The sequence below is a fragment of the Nesoenas mayeri genome (assembly GCF_963082525.1).
Source record: "Nesoenas mayeri genome assembly, chromosome: 4".
NCBI lineage: Eukaryota > Metazoa > Chordata > Aves > Columbiformes > Columbidae > Nesoenas > Nesoenas mayeri.
The window spans coordinates 66691011-66717559 of NC_137540.1; the positions used below are offsets into that span (position 1 = coordinate 66691011).

The following is a 26549-nucleotide window of genomic DNA, read 5'->3' on the forward strand; positions in this document are numbered from 1 at the left end:
TTTTGTTTAGATGAAGAAGATCCAGATAGCTAAAGACAGCTGAATTTCATAAAAAATTAATCTTATCCACCAGATTCAAAGGGAAAAATCTGTACATTTTGTGACTAAAATCTACTAAACATGCCAAAGGGGAAATTAAAACTGGAGGTTGCACAAAATATTTAGGAGTGTGCATATGCATTAATACGGGTTTGCAAACAAAACATGCCATAATAAACAGCATAGGATGTACTACATAGATTCAAAGTTTTGATTCCAGCTGTATTTTCTATAATTCTGCTACTGAAGAAGTTATTTTGTGGAAAAGTACAAGCATTCATGCAATCCTCTAAGCACCATGGTTTTAAACACTGTTACAATTTTTCTTTGCAGGAGAAGTAGATGTTGAAGAAGATTTGCCTTCAGACTTGCCAGCAACTTTTATTCAGTTCAAACACCATTCATATTCCCAAATGGTGAGCACATTGAAGAAGACTGCTTCTAAATGCTCCCATATTGCAACAACTTACAGCATAGGTCGAAGTTTTGAAGGGAAGGATCTTTTTGTGATTGAGTTTTCAACCAAGCCTGGACACCATGAACTGCGTGAGTTATATCAGTGTTGATCAGGTTGCTTGAGGGAACTCCAAATTATCCATCTGAGTGGAAACAGGTCCTTTTAACAGGTCCTTATGTCACATAAACTGTAAAAAGCACTGATTCAAAAACATTTCTCCTCCTTTGTGTTCCTGAATTACAGATACAGCTGATGATTCACTGTAGCAATTACAATCTGGTTGCAATTTCCTAACTTTATTACTTCAGTTTATGACCATGATTGACATTCCTTGTCCTTAGATCTATGTCCATGTACTTGGTTGCAATGATAAGGCGAATATCTATTTGTGCCCAGCACACAAAGATGTTTGGATAATTTTCTCTTGCTGACCTTCCCTCTCCATCATCTACCACTTCTTCTGTCTTTTTATTATTATTGTATTGTCAAATATTACACACTTCCTACAAGTAATGCTTGTGCCTAGTCTAAACATAGTCCTTCACATCCTAAAACATGTACATCTTGTGAGAAGGCCTCAGATACAGAAGGACATTGACATCAGAAAAGGGCAATGCAGCACAGAAAACAATCCTCCCCAGCAGAGATTCAGGTCAGTGCAACATCTGTCACTTAACTGAATGATACCAGGAATTTATGTTATTGTTGTGCCTGAACATCCTTAGGATATGAGGCCTCACAGCTTTTCTGCAAGGGGGAATCATGCTGTTCTCTGTTTTGTGGATTCATCACTGAGACAACAAGGGCCAGATTTTTAAATGTTCTCAATTCTTCAAAATGCAGATCATTTTCTTGGGGAGTATTAGGTATTATTTTCCAGTTACCAGCTCCCAGCTCAAAAATAGTACCTGAGTAAATCTAATGGACTGCTACAGCCATTGCTGCATACCAAGAGCCCCAGGTTGTTTCTCAACAGACTAGCTCCAGCATCAAAGAAGCCTCAGCAGTGTAGTAGAACTGAGCCAAAACTGATAATACTTTATTGAGATTATGATCTCAAGTCAAGCTACTGTGTTCTCAATGTGATACACTGCAGGGGGGGCAGCTAAGACAGCAAAGACTGGTGTTAGCTTTGTTTGCTCTCAGCCACATTGCCTTGCATGGTGTAGGGGTATTTTAAGGTGCCTTTAATCTTGATCAAGATCTCAGTAGACGTCTTTGACAGAGCAAAGATCTACATTACTATTTCCTGGCATATCATCCTTCCTCTCTTCCGTAAAGAAAAGAAGTTGCAGGTGTCTTTTTAAGCTGATATTCTATTTACAGGAAAACACAAAGCCTATGAATCAGGCCTTTTAATTAAAACTGTGATATGGCATGATAAAAGATGGTAGTTTAACATATTACTTAGTATTTCTTTCTAAATATGTTGCTTCATGCTGTGCAAGAGAGCATAAAGGAGGGTGGAAATAGCTCTAGAGTTGGATATTTTGCCAGCCTGAGAAAGCTGGCATAATAGCTCTGTGCCAGCCCTCCTCCAGTGCCTAGTGCTCAAGGCTGGCCAGGATCAAAGAAGATGATGAAGGGATAGACAGGAAAGGGTGTCTCAAAAATGCATCTATTTTCTACTTTCCATTAGTCTCTAAGGAAGGATGGAAATTCAGAGAATAACTGTTGGGAACTGTGAAGTTATGTGTTTCTTAAAGTCTTATTCCACTGCTATTGAGCCTAAAAGCCACTTTTTATGCATGACCTAATTTCTGTTCCAAATAGTAGGCTAATATATTACACATCTGCAGGTCTTTTCTAGGATCTGTGATATTATATGGCATTAAAGCCACCCAAGGTAAGTGAGAGTGCCAGGAGAGTATTTTGTTCCTTCCCAGCCATGGCCTGACATTTTTGCTTGCAGCAGTCTTTGTTCACAATTAATGACGAGTTCAGCAAAAGCTCAGTGATGACTGCCTCTTACAGTTTGGGATCCTGAAAGTACGGACTTACTTTATTTCTCATTATTTCAGGTGTCTCTGAACTGATTTGTAACGGAGGGAAATTCACCTGGAACTGCTGTACTATTTACAGGAATGTATGCATTAAATTAGTGTAAATAAAACTTTCTGACTCATCAGTAAGATATTTGGGTTACTCTGCTTTTGGAAACCATCCAAGTACAATCAAATTAAAACATCTCATTGTTTCATATTCCACAGTCAAGCCAGAATTTAAGTACATTGGCAATATGCATGGAAATGAAGTTGTGGGGAAAGAGCTGCTAATATACCTTGCACAGTATCTGTGTTCGGAGTATCTTCTCGGGAACCCTCGCGTCCAGACCTTGATTAATAACACCAGAATTCATCTTCTGCCTTCTCTCAACCCTGATGGGTATGAATTGGCTGCAGAAGAGGTAAAAGACTTTTTTTATAAGGAAATATTCAGTGCTTCATGTTTCTAAAATTCCCCATGGGAAAGGACAAACTGGGAGGGGAGTGTCACGTATGGGAGGGAGTGTTAATCAGCAGCCAGAATCCCAGGTCAGTTTGGTGGTAGGTTGCTTTCCAAAGACGATGTGAACAGAGCTAAGAGGAAATCAGAGCCATGCCTGTCATTTTGGCTGCCTGCATGCGATGACGTGGGAATGACTGTTACTTTTTCACACATTTAGCACTCTCTGCTATCAGTTCCAGAACAAAATGGCCACTGACTCACTTTTCACCTCACTTTTATTGCTAGCACCAGTAGCACAAAAATAGGACCTTTCTCTTTCTGCATTGTTTGTGTGGTGAGCTCTGTCTGTTGTATGAGTCTGAGGTTTTTGCATTCTTGTCTTGGAGCATCAGCTCTATTTTCTTTTTCTCCTCCTCTAACCCACTCTGCATGGTGCTCTGTGCTGAGTACGAAACTGCTGTGTTCCTCTCATGAGTCACATCACTGGTGAGTGAAATGCTTCCTGCACACTAGTTAGTGCGTTAGTGATCATGGGGATAAAAAATGATTAAGAAGTGTGGGGTTTTTTAATAGTATAGACATTTTCAGCTTATTTCTTTTAAAACTTCCACTTGATTAAAATGGCATTTTAAATAATTTACACAAAGTGTTATTCTGAGATGAAGATATTCTGAGGTTGGCTTCTATGTTACAAATTAGGGAGCTGGTTACAATGGATGGGTCATCGGAAGACAGACAGCTCAGAACTTGGACCTGAACAGAAATTTCCCTGATCTGACGTCTGAAGCTTACAGAAGAGCTGAGATTCGTGGGGCCCGCCTTGACCACATCCCCATTCCACAATCCTACTGGTGGGGTAAGGTATGAATTACAGATTTTATAAATCACGTATGCTGCAGAGAAACTCAGGAATTAAGAACCTGAGTTTGCTTAGTCTGAATTTATTCTCTAGTAATCAAGGTTTTTAAGTAGGAATAAACTGGATGGGCTCAGAATTGGCATGAAAAATCCTGGTGTAGTTCTGGCCAAAGAGGCAGGTGTCACAAATCACCGGGAAAATTTGTGCATAATTTAGATTTTTCTATTTTATATTAAGAATAATTACTTTTAGGAGGGGTCACAAGTGTGTAACAATTCATCATTAGTGATTTAAACTGCAGTAGTACGGTAAAAGACTTTATGAACTTGACCGTCATTGCACTAAGCTCTGCACAGGTTTGATGTAATAGTGGTTTCTGCCTTGGAAAACATACAAAGGCTTCATGTGAAGTTGCGTGGCATCAGCTTTCCATGGAAAGGATGTTTATAAATCACAGTAGTCAGCTGGAGCAACAGAAACTGCCTGTCAGGCTGCAGTGGTGCTGGAATGGAGAATTACTGCTGCCTCCAGTCCTGGGGAGCAGGATGGAGGCAGCACAGCAGGGCCTCACACTCATCATCACTAACCTTTGTGTTACATGATGTCCAGGAATGCAAAGATCCATCCTACCTGTGCCACTGGCAGTCCAGCAGCCCACAACACTAGCAATTCAGATAGGAACTTAGTCCATCTCAAAACAAGAAACACAAGAACCTAATTCACTAGTTCTTATTTTGGGATCTTGGCTTTTCTTCTGCTTTTAAACTCATTTTACTGTAATTCAATTTTTTTATTTTTTTTTTTTTTTTTGCTCATACAGAGCCTCAGATAGGTGGGGAACAGGATCATTCCAGCAGAAGATTTGAGAGACCATACTTTGGTTTTCTTCTCTGCTGCAGGTGATCTCATATGAGGCCAGGTCTAAATCCCAAAGGCATCTGTGATGCTGCCCCAGTGTCTTGGTACCACATTTCACAGTACTGAAACTGGATAAAAGGTCTCACTTTCTTGGGATAATGTGTATATTGAAGATGAATGGCTGTGAAAATCTCTGTAATGCATGTTGTAGCAGACCACTTATTTTTAACGTAACTAAGTGGAATAAGTTTATTTTATGAATGTAATCATATAGATCCCAGCTCATGTCATTAGATTTCTAAATAAGTATAAGGTCACAAGCTTCACAGTTTCCAACTTTTGACTGAATAATGAGAGATAACAATGAGCTGGTAAATGTGAGTGAGTGCCGAGCCTCAGATGGGAAAGATGCTCAGGAATTCTGAAAGGAGAAGTTACTGGTTTTCCTTTTGGAAAAAAAAGTCATTGAAAATGCCTTTAGTTTTCCATGGAAGTATCCAGGAAAGCTACTTTTGCCCTTTCAGTCTGGACATAATGGCTGTGCAGCAGACTTCGAAGTATGAAGGAAGGGATGAAGAACACCCACCAGCTGTATGTGCACTCTCTCTGAGTCCAGAGGTACACAATTGAAGGCCCAAGCACAACAGAGGAAGGACAAACATGGCTTTGGCTCCTTTTTGTGTCAGTAGCTGGTGCAAGCTGTGAGCTTGTCCCACACTGTGCAGCACAGAGTGCCCATAACTCCCTGGATTTTCTGGCTCTAACTTGCTTGCTCCCTCCTCCAAGTCCTGCTTCTGCCCTGGTCCTTCTGCTGGTCTTTGGGATGATCAGTGTTAGGCAGCTACTTGCAGAAGTCATTTTTACAACCATGTATTTAGCTTTCTTAGATGCTGTGGAACATCATAGCATTTTATAGAGGGCTGGATGGAGACAGCCCAGCATTTCTCCCACAGTTATCCCATTGCCATGGCAAGCTGTGCCCCATATACAGGATGCCAGTCACACCAGGGTGTCTGTCACCACAGGCAAGGAATCAGGAAGATGTGGCACACAACCACCCTCTGTCTGAGCTCTGCCTCATTGGATGCAGACCCTGGTATATAAACACATTCCTTGTCCTCCAAACCTTTTATTGTTATTGAAGAAGAAACTGAAATAAGATGATAGTCCAACACCAAACCTCAGAGAACCTCTAGATGCTCTCTTGACCCCAAAGTGGGTCCTGACCTAATAACACCCAAAGCATCTACAAATATATGTGCTTTGCAGAACAAATGAGGGAAGCAGTTTGTCCATGACCTGGATGGCACCACAACTGCAATGTCACATGGTTCAGAAACCTAGCAATAAGAAGTCTCACAGACTCAAGTCCCCCTCCTCCACCAGTGGTATCACAGGACAGAAAAATTGGGTCTTCCATAATGAGCTTCAATTTTGTCAGGTAGATGAACCATGGCTTTCACAGTAGTTGGCTTTGTGCATGCAAAAAACATTAGATTGGATATTTCAACACCAGCCTCTCAGCTTTCATTTATTTAAGAGTGTTTATTACCTGCCTTATTAAAGTAATTATCTGAGTATTGCAGGGCATTGTATAAAGATGAGAAAATGGAAAGCAAGCTCCCAGACAATCCCATAAACTCAGGAGACCTCCTGCATCCCCGTAACCCTTGCTGTACAGTGCGTTTTGTTCCCCGCTATTATGAATAATTGTAATAAGTGTTCTGAGGGCTCAGACTGAGAGACTTTAGGCTTCATCTGAAATGAAGTCAGTTAAATTGGCATGATTCGTACAGAATATGGAGGTCTGTGCCAGTGGAGGCTGGCATAGTCTTCAGCAAAATGAGTCTGATTGCTTCTAAAAAGAAAAAGATCTTTGAAAGCCATGGAGACAATGACTAATTGCAGTGTAATTGACAGAAATGAGATTCAGGTCTCAAAAGGGTAGTGGCCATTCAATATACTTATGCAGGAATAATTTAGCTGTTTTCTAATTTTGCACCGAATTGTTCTTGTGAGATGGATACTTTCAGAATGATCTTGTCTGACTAAAAAGCAAGAGCCCTGGTGAAAAAAAAATCAAAACCCACAGAACCCACATTAAAGGAAAAGTCTATGAGTAGTCAAAGGCCAGAGTGACATAGATAGCATCTGATATCATCCAGTGGAGCTGAACCAGGATGTGCACATTTCAAAGCCTTAATCACCGTACATGATGTCACTGAAATGTTATTAAGATAAAAATAGTGACATTGAAACTCCTGATTTTCCACAACATTCACTTCAATAAGACGTTGTCTCTCTGACACAGCAGTGTCTCGTGGGTTGTGCAGGTACCTAGTGAGCAAGTTGGCTAATCAGGGGGAGGGACTAAATTTAGGAACTCTCTGAGTAAAACTGTGAATTTCACCCTTGCTCACTGAAATACAGAAGCAACTTTAAAATCTTCTTATCGAGGCCACAGACTGCTGTTGGAAAGCAGGGCTGATTCTGGCATCACTCGTGCCCTCTCTGGCTGGGCAGCGGGAGCTGGGGCAGCTGCTGGCAGGGCAAGGAGCTGCTGGGAGCTGGGGGCAGTGTCATCCTGGGGAGGGCTGGTGCTGTGGAGCTTGGGAGATGCAGGCTTGTTGCCAGCTCCTCAGCCACCCCGTGAACCCCAAACAGGGATCTATGGGACAGGCAGTGCCACTTGCAGCTCCTCACAAGTCACCTGAGGTCTTCTGCTCTTCAGAAGAGATGAGCTCAAAGGATGAACAAAGTGCTTTCATGGCACAGCCGAGAGTGGCTTGTTCAGTCCCAAATTCCCCTGGGATTAATTGTTATTAGATGATCCCAGATGCACTGTACAAAGACCAGAAAAGTAAATGCTTCAACTGCTGCAGGTAGCATACTTTGGACACTGCCAGGTTCCTTGTCATGAAGCCTGGTGGGCTGTTTTCTTCTCCTACATTTGTCTTCTGTGAGTGAGCGTGTGAGACTGCAAAAGGTGCAGAGAATTTGTCTTTTCCTGTCAGAGTGCCCTTTATTTGTCTTTTTTAAATATGTTTTTCAGGTCATGCCCTTCCTGGAAACTCTGTTTCTAATCTTCACATTATACAAAAAACCCTGTCTGGGTTTCTGGTGTGCGAAGTGCATTCTGTGCATTCCTGAGTTGGTCAGACTTTACCTGTTATGTCTCATCTTACATTTAAGTTGTCTCTTTACAGTACCAGGATTGAAAAGTCTGCAACACAGAGATTCAGGCTACCACTAGGCTGATAGATAAAATGGACAAGGTCTGTTTCTCCTGAGGACAAACGGCTCAATCTGACTTGTGTCCATATGCTAACTACAAACTACAGATTCAGTAATCCACTTTACAGCAGTGTACTTCACAAGTACAAGGTACGGGATTTTCAAATAGCACAGCTGCTGTGGCTGGAGACACTAGTTCAGCTCAATGACTACAGAATGGTGTTTTAAGGAAACTAGGAGTACTCAGTTAATAATTATGGCATCTGAAGGGAGGTAGCCTCCTGCTTAGGTCAGGAATGGACAGAGTGATATCTTCCTAAGTAACTCCAGGTAAAACTGTATTTAGACATTGCTTTTCCTGAGACCCTTTGCTTTCTACCTCTTTGTTGGGAGCTGTAATACATGCATAGTGCACGTTTGCTTCACAGTGCTTTTCCCTGCTCAACACTAAGTTTGTTCTACCCACTCCATCCCCAGAGCTGTGATTTACCAATAGCAGGATAGGGACTGATACAAAAGAAAAAAAAGGAATTACTATTATTGCAACTCTAATGTATAGGTGTTTAGGGCTTTGGTTTGCTTGGTTTGTTGTTCGATTGTTTGTTTTGTGGTTTGTTTGTTCATTTGGTCTTGGTTTGGGGTTTTTTCCCTGCACTTTGCTGCTTGATTCACTTTTACTAGTCATTAGCCACTTTGGGATACCGTCTGGATGATTTTCTAACTGCTGATGGAATCAAAGCAAAGAGTGATATGCAATGTTAGCAGCCCTACATAGATGCATAGATGTCTGTCATAACATATCTTGCTCATTTTTTTAAAAACCTGCATATAAGCACTTGTGCAAAGCACAGCCCGGATTAGCAGCCTCTGCCTTCACCCACTTTTCCCCTGGTAACCTCACGAGCTTCAGGGAAAGGAGCCTCAGCTCTTTGCGGGGCACGGCCCTGTGTCTGGGCTTGCAGGGACCAGCCACCAGATGACACTGTTACCCCTAAGAATTGACTATCAGCAGAGCAGGTCCCTGAAATCCCCGCTCAGGAAAAGGGATGAAAGAGCCACCCGTATGCCACGGGCAAATGAGTGCCTGAGCATCTCTGGGAGTCCGTCCGGTGCCCTTTCCCTTGGCCACTGTTTCTGAGAATGGACTGTCAGAAAGACAAATTTTGCTATTTATCTAGAGCAATTCACTTCAGGTAAACTGCAGTCATTGCTGGCCTTCCTATGCATTAGTTTTAATTTATTTGCAGATGCACCTGGACCAAAGGGTAGCAAACGAGACAATGTTATTTCAAATAAGTGCTGACAATTACAAATTGGTCCCTGTATTTCAGTTTATCCACCCAAAGTCAATCCTGCTGAGTTGAAAACGAAATTAGGTAAGGACCTTGGTTTGCAAGTAGTGGCTCAAAGACAAAATTTTTCAAGTCTAAAATGTTGCCATCAACACTTTGAACTGCTGAAAATGTCACCGTAATAAAGTTATTCTTTTGCCTATTCCCCGCCCCCCCCGTTTTTTCCACAGTGAACAGTGTGTCTCATCTGTTCCCTGGAGCAAACCGACACTTTGAGATGGAAGAGCCAAAGACTGTCATGGTTGTACTGTCTGACACACTCCCTTCTCTGCTGGGTGTCATCCTGCCCAGGACCAAATTGCTTTGGAGCTACATGGATCCTCACAGATATTTTTTTTTGTCCTGGATTTCAGGTGGCCCCTGAGACAAAAGCAGTCATGAAGTGGTTGAGGTCTATCCCATTTGTGCTCTCTGCCAGCCTCCATGGGGGTGAGCTAGTTGTGACCTACCCTTATGACTACTCAAGGCATCCTATGGAAGAAAAGATGTTCTCCCCCACACCTGATGAGAAGGTAATATTGGTTTTGCAGGATGAGCATATCAATATGGTTTCCATGTCTGAAACTGTGGAATCTTTTTCTTTTAACAAGTGTCAAACTTCTATTTACTTAGATTGTATACATATCTGCATATGTATGAATGCATGCATTAAATAGTCAATAAATCACATTTTTATATATAATGCATGTATATGTACATATATAATATATGATTTATACACTTATTTAAGGTGCATTAAAATATAGGATCATTTACACACTATCAGTTGGATCTGTAAAGATTCACCCATTTTTGTGAGGCCAAACACAATTTGACAAAGCACAGGCTAGGAAAAGCCAGGCTTTTACTATTTAAAGGGTGAAAGCTATGTTTTTTTTTACCACTGATTTCCAGGAGAAAAGGAACAAGCCTGACCAGCAGTGTTATTTTCTGTTGAAATTGGTAAGGAAAGGAAGAAAAAAAAAACAACAAACAAACAAACAAACAAAAAACCCCACAAAACAAACAAACAAAAAACCACACACACACAAAAAGCTGTCTGCCATATGGTGGCAGCCTTGTAACATTTATTCCAGGTCAGATGAATGGGAATGTTTTTTTCCTCTGTCCCTGGAAAGCCGCCCATTTGGGACTCACTGTAAATCTTCTGTGAAATTTTTTGCCATCTTTCCTATTTCCCTTTGGTTTCCTCAATCTAGTATTCATTGCCGACATGCCCACTAGGAGAACATCTAGTTTTCCAGCCTTCTAGTGTGTGTTAAAAATGTCCCTGGTCACTTAAGAGAAAGTGGTTCTTTATATAATGAACTACATTTGAAAGTAATTGGAAGTTGATCTTTAACTTTATTCTCTTTGAGCATATCTCTAGGCTGACTTCTTCTAAAGTGACAGTTCTCAACAGCACCTATTAAATTTTTAAATATCTATGACTGTTAAACATATTTATATCAATCCATTTTTTTCTGAGCTGTACCATACTTACTGACTCTGCATGTGTGACAATGCTTTAGCAGTAAAATAGACTAGGCACTGCACTGTAAAAAGCACATGTGAGAAATGCCTGCCAGGTGGTAATGAAAGCTACAGAAGCTCTTCGTGAGTACATGGGGAAATCATAAACCTGTGCATTTATATTGCATCTCCTGGGCAATGAGTATCCTAATCTACATGTAGATAGCAGAGGAATATAGTCATGTGTGTCTTATCAAGCAGTTCACTGGTGGGATGGAAGGACAGTGGTCCCTCCATCATCTCCAGTTAGAGACCACATGTGAGTTTTGAGTGAAACAATGTGGTCATATGTGCAAAGTATCCCATCCCAATGCAGTGCCTAGCTGGGCAAGCCCTAATTGCATCCCTGCTTTGCAACAGTGCAAGATGCAGGACCTCACACCTGAGGCTGCTGCACAGTCAGTGATTGTAAAGCCTGGGAAGATAACTACAGACTTGGAAGTTTTAAACATACAGAGGAGAGCTCGGGATGTCCTCAATTAAACTCGATTTTTCAAATTAGTTGGCACAGGAACCTCAGCAACACTACCAGGATCATTTTAAATTTTTCCCAGAAAATTATAAAACCTGTACCTGTGAACTGACCTGCATTTAAGTAATGTCATCTGCAGCTGCTACTGCTGGTGAACATGCATCTCAAAATATAGCAACTTGTTTTAGCTGCCATACATTACCCATAACCCTGTTTTTGACCACTGACCTGTCGAATTTGCAGTGCAAGGGGAATAGAGGCAAGTTTATAGCCTTGGCCACAGGCCAGGGTGAAATGCTGAAGTGTAGACAATGGCCAGAATTTTAAAAACCTCAAATTCTGCATTTGATAAAGAACATTCAAACCAGATTGCCCTGTTTGAAAATGCATCTGGGTGCTGGCACCTCCCCGTGTCCCTCATGGTGTATATGTAGTAATGCAAGGACCCAAGACACTGCGGATTTCAAGCCTCTTCAGTCTGCATTGCAGCTTGGGCTCGTACCTGCTTGGACCAAGGAGTCTCACAGTTGGACCTTGTCCTTATGCTCATATTCTTCCACCTGGTTCAGCTCATTTAATCCAGAACTTTCCCATTTTCTGGCTTTTGTGGAGATGGATTGTTTTAGCATGCCTTTGGTGCCTCTGCTCTCTAGAGCAGAAAGATGTTCACCAAGTTAAATTCACTCCCTTTGTTGAAAGGGAATGCTGCCTTCCCCTACCCCGAAAAACCCAGTTGGTGACAGTCAGTGGGTTAAAAGCACTGGCCAAGGTAACAGCACTGATTCCATCCTACAAAATGAAGTATCATGCTTCAAAAGTCACATGGATTCCTCTGCATTTCTTCCTTTTTTGTTCCACTTTATTATACTGAAATGTCTACAATTTTTTGAGGTCCATGACCAGTCATACCTTAACTACTAAGTGATAAGAACTATATAACTATTAGAGCTATCCAAGCATATTTTAACTTTTTTTTTTTTTTAAAGTTTTATTTGTTCATTTGTTTTTTAATGAAGTTAATGTGATTTTGGATTTCTCGCTTTGTCTTCTCACTACTACACATCTTCGTTCACTTGTACATGTGGTCAGGCAAAAGCCTTATGCCTCTTGGAATGAAACAAGAGAAGAAAGGCTTCATATTTAGAAACAAAACATCTGCAGATTCCTTTAGGAAAGATAGGGAACATAGCCTAAGTGACACAGGCACCTTGCAAACTTCTAGCATATATCTATCTTCTACAGAAGGTTCAGAAATAGAACCCAAATTCCTATAGAAATTAAATATATTTGGCCTAGCTCAAACTATTGGCAGTAAAATATCTTCTTAACATATTTAATTAACATACATTTCTTTCCAGCAGAAGTTTGAAGGAGATGTAATTAACTGGACTGAGCAATACTTAGGCATACAGAAACTCAAGGGAGATGCAAAAGAATTTTGTAATAAGTCAGGTTTTATAGTGTTTGATCATCAGAAATATTTTGGTAAAATGTCTTTACATATCACTCTCATTCCACCTTTTCTTGGTCACCTACCTGATCCTATAACTGGGTCAGCTTTGTGATTACTAGAAACGTCTGTAAATATTAGATGAAAATTGTGTGCTTGTTCATTTTGGTCTTTATCCTTGATCACTTCTAAAAATAGGATTTTAGCCACCCAACTTCTTGCACATGTTGTGTTAAGCAATACAGTATGGAACTCATGATGCATCTAGTAGTATCTGATAGTTGCTGTCATTTCAATGTTGAAATCTGAAATTATAGCTTTTGTAGATGAGGTTCAGATAAACAAAAAGGAGAGGGGGCATTTCTGTACAAATTTGGTATAAACATTGGAGAAAAATGTCAGGAACCAGATTCAAATAAATGGCTTCTGCAGATCACTGCGGTTTCTTCTGTCTTCACTACATGTACCTGTCACTTCTCCTTTCTGGGTGGTGACTCCTCTGCTCTTCATCAGTATCAACACTCTTAGGAAATCAGCAGTGACATCCTCCATCACCACATCCTATCCTCTGCGTTTTAGAAATCGTTTCTACCCCACAAAGAAGCAACTGTCATTGAGATCAAACTGGCAGGTTGTCCTGTGTGAGTGATAAGTGCAAAGCAAATTGACACTATTTTAAACTGCAGCAGCCAATGTGAAGATCTGGCTGGGCTGAGGCTGGTGTGGGTATTTTTGAAAGGGTGAAAACAGAGAGAGCTAAAACATAATGGGGAGAGCTAATTTCAGATTTAAAAGCTGGGACTTGAAGTACAACCAAGCAAGGCCTCTACTCCTGCCCAAAGTGATAGGCTGAAGCCAAGTATCACAAAATCCACTGATATTTAGTGTTATCTCTGGTTAAATATATTGAATTGCAGAGAAGGACCTTGGAGAAGAGGACAAGTGAAAACTTCCTAGCAAAATATCCTTGCATGGAGCTCCACCTGCTCCATTGGCCTCAAGGGCTCTGGGTGGCTCATTGTCTGGGCTCATAACAGCCATAGTTACTAGCAGCAATGACCATGTTTACAGCTTGTAAAAGCAAATGTATTTCAAACCCTTCTGTTACAGATGTTTAAAATGCTGGCTAAAGCCTACGCAGATGCACATCCAGTCATCTCAGACCGATCCGAACATCGTTGCGGTGGAAATTTTGTAAAACGCGGAGGTATTATAAATGGTGCTGAGTGGTACAGCTTCACTGGAGGTAAAACCACTTTACCGTCATATCAAGTGAGGTAAAACCTCTATATGACCTTTATGAGACACAAGGGTTTGAAAGAAATAATTTTATTCATTTCAGTAACTTGTAAGGGATTTAAGTAGCAAAATGTATGTTGGTAACATTTATATGCCAGTGGGGTGCATTCAGCCCTGATATGACCCCAGCAGTTTACAAGTTATAAAAGGGTCAGATTTGTTATTGCATGTAATGTCATTCTAGTTTTGAAATATGAAGTGTAGAAACAAATGCTTGATGCTATGCTCTCCTTCCTCAGAAGCACGAATTTGAATCCATCCTGCAGACTATGCAAGTGTAGTTTAAATATATTTTTTTTTTCCAAGAAAAACTACAACAAACATCCCATTCATCTGTGCTGAGGTTGCTAATTTGATTTCCCCAATAATAGTATTTAGTTTTTCTTCCAGATTTCTGAAATACTGGGATGGATGTAATGTCAGTGTTCACAAAAATTTCAGCAGTTCTTCAGTTGTGTTTTCAGATAGGATTCAGCTGAATCTCAAATAATTATGTTGAAACAAGGCATTTAGGGGGCTTTGGGGGATAAGTGAGAATTAGGTTTAAATATCTTTGGCTTACATTCTTCTGAAAATTATATCCAATGTCTTTTGACCAGAAATAGTTTTGAACATACTAATGGCAAAAGGTCATCTCTTTGCTGGTGACCCATGGCAATCACCTCTGATACAGCCGATTATCCAATTACCGTGATTAAACAATCCTTCTCTCTCTATCACTACTTCTTGGTCAGGTGAATAATAATTTAAAATAAAGCTTTTTCACCTGAAAGAAGTGTCATTATCATTAGTTAATTCACAGTTGAAACGAGTTGTAGAATTCTGAATCTGTTGAACACTTTTTATAAATTGGCCATGCACTCTCTTTACAATATATTAATCTATACCCACAGGGTTTGTATTCAGCTGACTGCAACAACAAAGCTCCAGTTAAAGGTTACATGGCTTGTTCATGATGTCTCCTTTTTCTTTTTAAACCTATAGGCATGGCAGATTTTAATTACCTTCACACAAATTGCTTTGAAGTGACTGTGGAGGTAGGATGTGAAAAGTTTCCTTTGGAGGAAGAGCTGTTCACAATCTGGCATGAAAACAGAGATGCCCTTTTGAATTACATGGAAATGGTACGGCTCTGCTTTTACAGACCTTTGTGCTTACAGTTTTTCTTCTTCATTCTTTGTCAATACTTGTTTCTTTACTCTTTCTCCAGTTTTTGAGATAGCACCGAATCAATCACCATACTACACCAGAGGACTCGGTGTCTCAGTTTGTCCAGCAGGACACACAGATAATATTTTCCTGTATTGCAGTAAGGATGGAGACTGAGGACTGTAAAGTCTTAAAAACAGTGGAAAAGGGAATTGTCTGTAAATACTTTGTGCAACATGATAAATCAGCTATACAAAATTTTATGCTAGAGAACACCTATATATTCAGAAAAGTATGAATCACAGAAACAGAGAATCATTTAGGTTGGAAAAGACTTTTAAGATTATCCGTTCTCTTGAAGGTTAAACCAAGATCTGCTTTCCAGAGAGCTTCTTGGAACTTTTTCCTTTCCATATTCCATGTTTGTGACCCCAGCCCTACTGCACAGCAACAGGTTCTAAGTATCTTGCTAGAAAATCCATTTCCACACATTTCAGCTTGATTTCTTTATTAAAGTAATTTAAAAAGATCAGAAGTCTGATCTTCTAAAGTAACAACTGTATGCCTGTGAGCATTTAAACATGTCATTTAAAAGTCATTTTTAATAATAAGTTTAAGCTCAGCAAAAGCAAATACCTCACTGACAATAAGTAAGTGAACACAGAAACAGAAGTTGCTCATCTTTCAGCCATTACAAGATTAGCTTTTTGTCATGCCTTACTTTGATAGAGTACCCAGTAATTTAAAATTGTTAGGAGTGTTTTTATGGCCTTTCTAAACAACCTCTTGCTACTTGTGGTAAGTATTATCATTCAATAAAGTCTACAGTACAGACCACCAAACTCATTTCATTTTACAGCTGTCTGATGAAAATGAGTTTTAGTGAATCCAAATGGAGCTGGGTTAAATCCATATATATTGCAGTTGAAGTCTTCAAGATGTAAAGATTTTTATAGTGTGAGATACTGTAGAAGTCTATGCCGGAAAAGCTTTTTGAGTAAATGCAGGACAGTAAGAAAAACAACTTTGTAGATAAGGATGACTGAATTACTCCCGATAAGGATTAAGTCTGCCAAAACCAATTCAAACTTTTCTTATTCTGATATATACCAGGCTGTTTAGTGTGTGTACAAATCTACTTGGCTTAACACGCAGTAGAATTCATTTTCATAAGCACTGATCTCTTCTCCACATCACAAGTGGTATCAAAACACTCACCCAATCTTATGTGACATAGACATAAGGTGAAACAAAAAATAGTATGTTTACTAAAGCAAAACAAGTCAACATTGTTAAAGAAATTTCAATTTTGTTATTTTTATCCCATCGTGTTCTAATTGCACAATTATTATCGAAGTTGGATGAGGTCATACTACTTTGAGTATGTCTACACTGTAAATTAAATTTGGGTCTGAGATGGCTCTTCTGACCAGATTTACCCACTATCCATATGATAAATCCTCAAGTTCATGCTGAAAAGCAAATTGCAGTGCTTCATCATAATAGTTCTTAAGGGACAGTTTTCAAGACCTTATACTGAATCGTTCCTAAATTCTCCAGTCAATAGCTCCGCTTAGTATGAAACATCTATTTAACAAGAGCAGTGACAGCCCAGCTTCACCTCAAATAAAAAACTGCTGTCACTAGACTAGACCTTTCTTTTACAGCTTCATATTAAGAATTACTGTAAAGTTGAATATTGTAATGTTTATTTTTAAACATCTCTATATTCCAACAGAAAGGCAAATATAATTTTCCATTGTTTTGCTGCTTTGTTCTTTATTTCTGTTGGATAATGGAGAGGGAAAAATGAGAGGAAGAGAAAGAAGGGTGAGAGGAAACGAAGTAAAGAACAGCTCAGGCTGATCATAGAAGCTCAGGGGAAAAATCAAAATGGCATTACTTTTCATTTTAAAAGTTCATATAGAATTTCTAATACAAAATATTTTCATTTCGGGAGGTTGTCACAAAGAACCCTAAAGAGGTTTAATGTTTCAATACTTTGATTTTTTCCTGTTTTGTTTTGGTTTTTTGAACGTCAAATATAGTGAGTTGTTTGTACACCTCATTGTATGACAGAATTCACATTGCTCTTTAGTTTGTCACCAAGCACATTTCTCATCAGCTCAAGCAGCCATAATCTGTGCTTGCAGAGAAGTGAAAAAGGATATTATACACACTGCTATCATGACATTCTGAATCACAGTGAAGTGTCAGCAACAGACCGATGATGAGTCCCAAGTAGCTAAAGAATTCCCTCACCTATTCCTATTCACTGATATTAAATAAGAATATTAACAAATTTTAAGAAATTATTAAATATTATATATTGATTAATATGCATATGTGTGTTTGAAAACTATTGTAGTTTTCACTACATATTGTGCTAAAGATTGTACATTAAGCAGTATTAATATAGAAATATCCATCTTATTTTATTCTTATCCTTACACTTTACATTGGTAGCATTGTGTCTATCACAAGACAGTTGTTGAGTTTTAGTTTTTTATCTCTAAGCAGTTTGAGATCCTTTTCATGTGGTAAAAGCAAATGAAAACTATATATTTTAACTAATACTGAAGACCTGGTTTTCTTATACAACCCACATTAATTGATTCTACTGCCAGGGTAGCAATGTGTTGTTTGATAAGTGGTACTGTCTGAAAGCTAACAATTCTGCTTGAGTCTGATTTATTTCGCACATCTTTTAGTGCTGCTTCATGATGAATTCACTTATAGCACCAGTGATGCCTTCTCATTGTGTATAGAGCATCAGACTGTTCTTTAAAGCCTTAACTTTTCATTTCTTTGTGGTTCTGGATCTAGGGCAGACATTCAGAAACAGTCTTTAAGTACTGTAGTCAGATCATGAGGTGCCAGTGATGTGTGTGGAAGAGTGTTTCTCAATGCAGGGCCACATACCTACCTCAAAAAAGCTCCTTTTTGGTCTCCCTCAGCCCTCTTGGAGCTCCCAAAATAGAGGATGTGATCTGAAGGGGCATTAGTGCCTGAGAGAGTCTATAATGGGTTGAACCCCTTGAAAGTTGTTTACTCTCTACAGGTGTTTCCTTGTAGAAGATGAGGAGCTGATACTGTAGTAAATATCTGCCATCTTACTTTGTTTTGCTTTGCCAGGTTCATCGGGGGATAAAAGGAATTGTGTCTGATAAGTTTGGCAACCCAATAAAAAATGCTCGTATTTCAGTCAGGGGCATCCAGCATGATGTCACCACAGGTAATATTTTTACTTTGAGCTTTTATCTGGGGCAGGGTGAAAGTACTTGCAAAAGTCTGGTCACATTTGATAGAGAAGGCACCTTAATTGAGAACTGAAGACTCAGCTGTGGGTCTGTTTCTAGAATGACAATAGAGAAGATGTGTCAAATTGGCTGTTGAGTCTGTCTTGTCTGTGGGATGACGTAGTCCTTGCCATTAAAACTTCCTTCTGGAACTGTCTGCTGTCCATCAAACTCAATGTGTCTTCAATGAGATTCAGAAATCTACTTTTAAGTTTCATGTTTGGGGCAATATGGCAATAACCCTGCTCAGGGGCTGTAACTCAGCATGTGAAGGTCCAGAGTCATGATCGAATAAGTTAGTCGAAATATTGTGAGCATGAGGTGTAGACATTAGAATAAGTTCCACACTGAATTTAACAAGTGAAATATGTGCAGTGATTAAAGGGCCCACAACCTTTTTTATTCATGTGGAAAAGCATAAATATATGCAATTTTTGGACAATAGTTATATCAAATGCAAAAAAGCAGAACACTGAATTATGTTCACTTTATATCTGTTGCCAGCTGGTAAACATGTATTGAGGCATATGCAACTGTTAATTTTTACAATCATAAAGTTCTGAGCTTTTAAGCTCTCACTGAAATCAATGCTCTCATTTTATTATTGATTTCAGTGTGAACATGGTAGGCCATAGGAGTGCAAAATAGAAGACATGGATGGTAACATTTTGGTCTAATGATAGTTGTTGAATCAATTCAGAAAGCCAGAATGGTTTATAATGTAGTGGATGCTTTCCAGCTTTGAAAAAAACTAACATTAGAGGGGATACAATAGTGGAGATGATGCAGATTCTTGAGGCTGGTGGGAGACTCTGGCATGAATTAGGGTCTTTTTCAAACTTTTTCCCAGACAATGGCTTTCCATTGGCAGTGGACCTTTAAAGAACTAAGAATTAAATTAAAAATGTGTTTACATTGAAGGAAAAAGGAGTATTTGTTCTTTAGTTAGGTTGGGTTAAGAATGTCATATGATTAAAAGATCTTGTAATTTCAGTGTTGAAAGAGAATGAGAAATTCCATGAGAAAGTAGCATTAATGCAACCTTAACTAAGCTAAGAAACTTACCATTCAAAATAAAAGAAATTTAAAATGAAGAATAAATATTCTGTTTTAAAACTCCCTGCTTTTGCCTGCAGGCTCTAACCTTCAGCTGGAGGAAATTTACACCCATTTTACACTAATGGCAATTTATACCAGCTGCAGCTCTGACTCCATAGTCTTATGTGTTATAATGTCTACAAAGTAATTGAACGTAATATAATAAAAGCAGGGATTTCTTAGCTCCTTAGACCTGCTATTTATATATGTATATATATTGCAGCCTGGATTCTGCTTTCACTTTCTTAAGTTTCACATAGTTTTAAATTAATTTAATTTCTTTGGAGTTATTGCTTGTACGAAGGGGAAAGAAGCATGAAGGAAAGCTTCCCTTCCCTGTGATACAGACACAGCAGTTATTGACATTTTGTATGTGATATTTTATTCCATTAGCTCCTAAAGGCCAGATTTTCACAAGTGGAGTCTTTTCTTTTTTTGGTTATTCAAGACTTTGCATCTGAACTTTATTCAAAATCTGAATCAAAATCTGAGATATTTTCAAAACCTTCTCCCTAAATGCTCGCACTGTCTGCACATGTGAGTATGTAACTATAAAGGACGTAAGAGTGAAAACTAAGCTCAGTTTCACTGTACTTTTTCCTTTCCTAAGCTGCTGATGGAGACTACTGGCGACTCCTGCCTCCTGGGACATATATAATCAGTGCCCAAGCGGCGGGATACAGCCGGGTGATAAAGAGGGTCACCATTCCTGCCAAGATGAAACAGGCTGGGAGAGTCGACTTTGTGTTGCGACCTGCTGAGGCTTGGCCCAACAAACTCCTCCGCCGCTCAATGGAAGACATGTATGACCCGTACGACCCACTGGAACTTTTTGACCCTCATGCCCAACACAGGCAGGCTGAGGCTCGAGGTGGGTCACCACCGGGCAGGGAGAAGCCCTGGTGGTGGTCCTACTTCAGCTCTCTAGGCCTACACAAACCTCTGTGGCTGCTCAAGCAGCGCTGAAGGGCGTCACAGTGTTCTGCTCACCTTGCTCTGCTGCTCTTCCATCCAACTCCAAACACCCCCACTGCTCTCGGTAATATTTAAATTTGTTTCATTTGAATACAAAATGATAAACAAAGCACTCTTACTTCTTTTGTTTTCTCTTCCCACATCACTGAGTATGTTCAAGTGGTTTTTATATATTAAAACCAATGGTGCACACCTATTCAATCGCCAGGTTTTATGCGTTTTTTTTCTTTGTAATGCTCTGTACTTCTGCCCACGTAGTTAATTGTCACATTCATTAAGTTCAAAGTATCTGCAGAAAAATATTCCTGATCCTTTAATACATTTTTATATATGTCTTAACACATTAATGACTATATACTAAAAACACTTTCAGAAATATCTTTTCTTTCTTATTTTTTATGTTATTTTGACATATTAAGTTCAATTCATTAACTCTTCTAATACAGCTCAAAATAATTTCCTTAAAATCCATTATGTGATATCAGCATTGATTTCAGACAGAAAAACACTAAGAATTTGAAAATAAATCTGCATCTAAGTAACATGTTTAATAGGACGGGGTTCTCATAAGCAGGTCAGTATTAATAATAACATACTTTCCCAAGCACTTTTTCAGAAATTATCCTTTGAAGACATATATATTAAAAGTGTTAAATCTTTACAGCCTTCCTCCTTTGAAATCTCTTGCACCATGAGTAGGCCCATAAATTCAAGAAAAATGTTTGGAAAGCAAATTCTGTTCCAAGGTACCTGAATATCCAGTCTTTGTGATGTTTAATTGTTAATATAATTCAAACAGTTTTAAATCTGTTAAATAGATTTTTAGTCTATTTCAGTCTATTTAGTCTATTTCAGCAAAATACTAAAAAATACTTTTACTGCTGGAAATACATCCTATGACACATAGAATCACAGAATGTTAGGGATTGGAAGGGACCTCAAAAGATCATCCAGTCCAATCCCCCCACCAGAGCAGGAACACCCAGATGAGGTTACACAGGAAGGTGTCCAGGCAGGTTTTGAATGTCTCCAGAGAAGGAGACTCCACAACGCCCCTGGGCAGCCTGTTCCAGTGTTTGGAACATCATCACGGAGAAGAAGTTTCTTCTCAAATTTAAGTGGAACCTCCTGTGTTCCAATTTGTATCCATTGCTCCTTGTCCTATCATTGGTTGTCACCGAGAAGAGCCTGTCTCCATCCTTGCGACACATCAAAATACGTGAGATAGTTTGTGAGGAATTTAGGTTAAAATGCAACATATTACACTAAGATTGTTAACATCATGCATGATTTTGAATCAATGTATTTGTTAATGAAACTTGCAGACATCAAAGAAATCACAAACTTCTTTTCAAGATAGTTGAGTAAAGCCAGGTGAATTGAGGTCTTGCAAGATACTGTCCTCTCTCAGACATCAAATGTAGTGTTTTCTTAGGAATATTCAAAAAAATATCCTTAATTTTGATGTAACATATAAGACCACACTTCCCTTTAACTTGAACTGGTTAATGATCTCTATATACTCACAGTCTTTCCTCATCTAACTGCTGAAGTGTGTGAATAGGGTGATTGTTTGGAGTTGTACTTACTGCAGCAGTTGCTGGATTGGCTGTCTGGATTGCCTTTTGATTTCTAAAAACTGTTTTGCTCATCTATAGTAAAGAAGCCTACATTGCATAAATCCTATAGTCTATGCGCACATACCTCAGACTACAATTGCCCAAGAAAGCCCAAGAGATGAATGATCTTAATTCTGCAACCAGATGCTGCACATGCCTAAGTACCTTATTCCCAGTTGTAATCTGATTGAAGTTAGGAGTCTGTTATTCATATGCTTGAACGTCTGCAGGTCTGGAAACTATGTAAAAATGAAAGAAAACAATTTCATAGCATTTACAAAAAGTAATTATATGGGAGTGAATGTACTGCATGCACATGGATAATTGTTCCTTGCCCAGGCTTGCCAAGTTCAAGAAAGTCTGAATACTAAATATGCCAAAGATAAGCAAGCAAGAGATACACCTCCAGACTTTATTTCCAGTAATAGGTATTACTACTGTTTTCTCTGGTCATTTTTTTCAAAGCTGCCATCCTGTGAAAACAGTGGTAAAGCTAATAAATCAGAACAATATGCCAAATTGCTGGCTATTAGCTGCTTTTTATGCACATAATGTCTTTCACACTTAAAAAGATGTTTTCTGTAATTATTTCCTAGATTCTCATAGGGCTATTCAAAATTTTTTCAAGTAATCACAATAAACCTAAGCCCACTGAAATGCAAACCAGAATGACTGTGCAGAAAATCCTCTTTTTTCCTGGAGTCATGAGCTGAAATAGCAGATGACAGTCAAGACTTGAGAAGGATGGTTTTCTGGGGAGATTGTAAAGATCTGTTATGTTTTCAAGAGTTTTAAAAACTAGTATTCTATACTGCTATACTACTGATGTGAAATCAGTATGATAAAGCAAGAGTAGCCTTCTTGTGTCTCTCTACCTCATCCACAAAAAGAGGTGATCAAAAGAAATAAAGTTGACACTTCTGCTAGTTCACACAGAACAACCTATAGAGATGGGATATACTAAAGCACAATGAAGAGACTATGAGGCTCTTGGTAAAACATACCTTAGTCTTCTGGAACTACTTCATTCTTTCGTAAGAGAAAATCTACAGTTTTCAATTCCTTGGAGGTGGAAAAGACTGCCAGAATAATTTCCTTGGTGGGTCTCAAAAATAAAAGGGAAAAAAAAATTGGTCAAAACCAGTCAAATAACAAGGCAATCACCTTTCCATCTTAATTTGAGATTAATATAGATTCAGTTCTACATTTAAATGGGAGAGAATGTATTGGCTTGAATTTGCATCCTGGATTGGATTACATAAATCTTCTGCAATATTTATTTCAATCAACAAATGTGTGCTAAATATCAGAGAGTTTTGTTTTAAAAAACAAACAAACAAACCCAAAACAACCCACGGCACAGCTATAATACCATTAAAACAATGGTTAAGTGGTGGTGAAATTTAAGCATCTGTTGGCAGCTCTGCAATTAATACATGAAAAGGGACACAGTGGTCAGCTCATGCATGCACCTCTCTGGAAGACACATGTGGAGTTTAATGGAACATAAAGTTAGAAGCATATTAAATACTTTCTGAATAAGAAGAAGGATTGAAATGCTTCAGTGAGACATGCCCTGCCACGACTGAAGTACAAGTAACATAGGAAAGAAGTAAAATCCAACTAAGTTCCCTGGCAGTCTCCATCACACTTAAACCATGCCTTACAGACTGAGCTTGGCCTTTTTCCAGAGCTGCCTTGGAGCATGACAGGTTCAGCAGCCAGACGGTGCTGTCAGGAATTATAGAGTGTGTTCATGAGACTCCCTCTCCTTTTAAGTCAGAGTCTACATAATTTTTTTCAATTACCTTCCAACCACATATTGAACAGTATTGATGTATGTTTTTGTAACATCCTCCTTAATAATTAATTTCCTAGTCTCCACATTCATTTCAGAGAGGATCTTCTCTACCATGGAGCCAAACTTTTTCTGCACAAAACGATCACATCAATAAACGTTCTGACCTGTCAACTGTCCAGACCTCATCGCCCTACCAGCAATGAATCTTCCCAACAAGCTAAAGCATGCAAATCTAACTAACAACATTACAAGCATAAAGAGCAAAGAGAAAGGTCTGCTTAGGTCATATGTGCAATTTCTCATTTATAAAGCAAAAAAAGGTCATGAACACATACACAAGATATCACGAGATAGATCACAAGCTGTGTGCATGAATTATGTCAAAGAAGACTTGGATCTGTTTGTTCCATTCATAAAAACTTTTTAGATCAAAAATAAAAAAACAAACAAAGGCAGAACAGTTTGCATCTGTTGACATCTTCATCTCCTGTAAGAAAATGGTTGTTTCAGTCTTGGGCCACCCACATCTAGGAAAGACCATTTTTCTTTTCCTAAAGGTAGAAAAGAAGAGAAAGGTGTCTTTAACTAACTGCCTGAAAACAAAAATTTAAGTGTCAAAATCACTGACTAATGGAAGCTCTTCCTGCTATTGTTTTTCACAATGTTTATACAGTTCTCCTTTTCATGCCTCAGTTTAGCAGCTAAAAGAAGCACTCTATTGCAGTCTATTTTGAAGTCCTGCAAACCAGCTGTCGAGCAGAGTTTGCCAAGCCAGTGCCATTTCTTTGCGTCCATCACTCTAGTATTGCACTGCAATTCAATAACAAGCCAGAGATGTCTTGAGCGGTTACGAAAGCGGCCATCAAAGTGAGATGAGCCTGTGTGTCTCTGTGGTGATGCCTGCAGACAGATTGGGAGATCTCTGTGAGGGGTGGGCTTCCCCCTCACAGCAACGAAGCACTGACGATTCAGCCTTCAGGAGACAAGGAACAACAGGGAACAGAGCTGTTCAGGTGGCTTGGATGGAAATGTGAGCTGAAGCTGATCCACCTTTTTACAAAGCTCCTGTCAGAGGTACTCTCACGCTGTCTTCCTTCGCTGTCCGAGATCTGTCTTTTGAAGCTACCACAATGTAAAAGGAGTAGATGGGGAGGTGGTAGTGTATTTCCCCTGCTGTCTTTGTCTTCAGAGCATGTTGGAGGAGATATCCCATTTGACATTTGTCTTTTCTGATGTCATGTAGTCTCACATTGTGCTGCCAAAAGGCTTCACCTTGGCTTCCTTGATGGGGCAGCCAGACCTTTGCGAGGAGGTGTGCTGCTTCCAGCCACCCATCACATGCAGGGGGACACCAGAAGGACTTCTCTGTAGGGGCTTTTTGGTGGCCATGTGGATTCTGGCTCCAGGTCTGCTTAAAAGAGCGTATGATGAATGGGGTTTGTTTTTTCCCAGTTTGGCAGCTCCTCCTGGCTCCCTCTTGCCACCAGTGTCACACTGGTACAGCAGCACTAGCGTCAGTGTGGCCATGGTGATATAAGGGAAGAGGCTGAGTGCTTCTGCAGCCCACTGTCAGTAAGCATCTCGTAATAGAAGGACTGACCCAAACTTCCTTTATTGGCAGAGCTTGGAACCGTAACACCACTTTTCCATCTCATTTGGAGATGTTAATAGCACATAAGGCCAATTGGCAACATGTGAACAGGTGAAAACAAAGTTTTTGGCAGGTGCTTGCTACTGCCGTGTCTCTGAGGAACTGGATTATGGAAAAGGATGCAGCATTCTAAAAAATATTTTTTATAAATTTGCGTATATATCTTTGAAATACATGTATAATTTCAGTATATAGGTCCTAACATTAAAAGGAGGCAGGAAAACAACAACAAAATCATCAGCATACATCTGTAACTGATCGTTGCTATCAGGGATTATTTTCAAAGATGACAGAAGGGACTTAGAACTTATAGATTTTTCTTAGGGGTTGTATCTCCTAACAATCAAGTTAAAAGAATAGTGATAGTAGATGCTGATATTATTTTAAATTTTCTTCTTTCAAAATGGAATTTAAATATTTTTGTGCACTCAGTAATGTAATGCACATGCAACCCTTTCAGTTTTCTTTTTCTGCCAGAGGAGACATATTCTTTCTTTTCATGCAATTAGTGCTAGCATTGTTTTACACTGGATCTGATTTAGGATTTTTAGGATTTATTTAGCTTAAAAATAATAAGTCAATGAAATGGACAAGAAAGAGGCAGTGGAAAATCCCTTTCTGATTAAGGCAGGAAGGACATTTTGAGGAAGATCTTTCTGATTTCTGTTCCTTCTCTTTTAGGAATTGTGATTTAGTGTGTGGAAAACAGATTTGTTCTTATTTTCTACCTCTTCAGTAATTCTAATTTTGAATAATTGGATAAAAGTCTTAAATCACAACATTTTATTTGTTTCACTGATTTAAGGAAAGTGTGTTTTTTTTTTCCTGCCATCACACAAAAACTGTTAATTTCTCATTAAAAATTCATTGCGCAGACTCAGACTATGCAAAGTAATACATGTTATGCAATGTGTGCTGGGTACCACCATTTATCCTACAGCTACATGAATAAAACTAACAGCAACGTTGCAATAATT

The 26549-nt window shown here is 39.1% G+C and overlaps 1 protein-coding gene across 1 annotated transcript in view; it reads left to right on the top strand.

Annotated features, from left to right (window-relative positions):
* The window catches only part of CPZ (carboxypeptidase Z), a gene marked incomplete at both ends in the record, with an annotated part of 35622 nt that extends 15130 nt beyond the window's left edge, over positions 1 to 20492 (top strand). The window contains 8 exons of the mRNA XM_080343409.1: positions 373 to 585; positions 2707 to 2903; positions 3644 to 3805; positions 9601 to 9759; positions 13792 to 13927; positions 14965 to 15104; positions 18265 to 18364; positions 20137 to 20492. Of these exons, the coding sequence (XP_080199535.1) occupies positions 373 to 585; positions 2707 to 2903; positions 3644 to 3805; positions 9601 to 9759; positions 13792 to 13927; positions 14965 to 15104; positions 18265 to 18364; positions 20137 to 20492 (1463 nt within the window). The remainder of the gene's footprint in view (positions 1 to 372; positions 586 to 2706; positions 2904 to 3643; positions 3806 to 9600; positions 9760 to 13791; positions 13928 to 14964; positions 15105 to 18264; positions 18365 to 20136) is intronic.
* Between the last annotated feature and the right edge of the window lie 6057 nt (positions 20493 to 26549).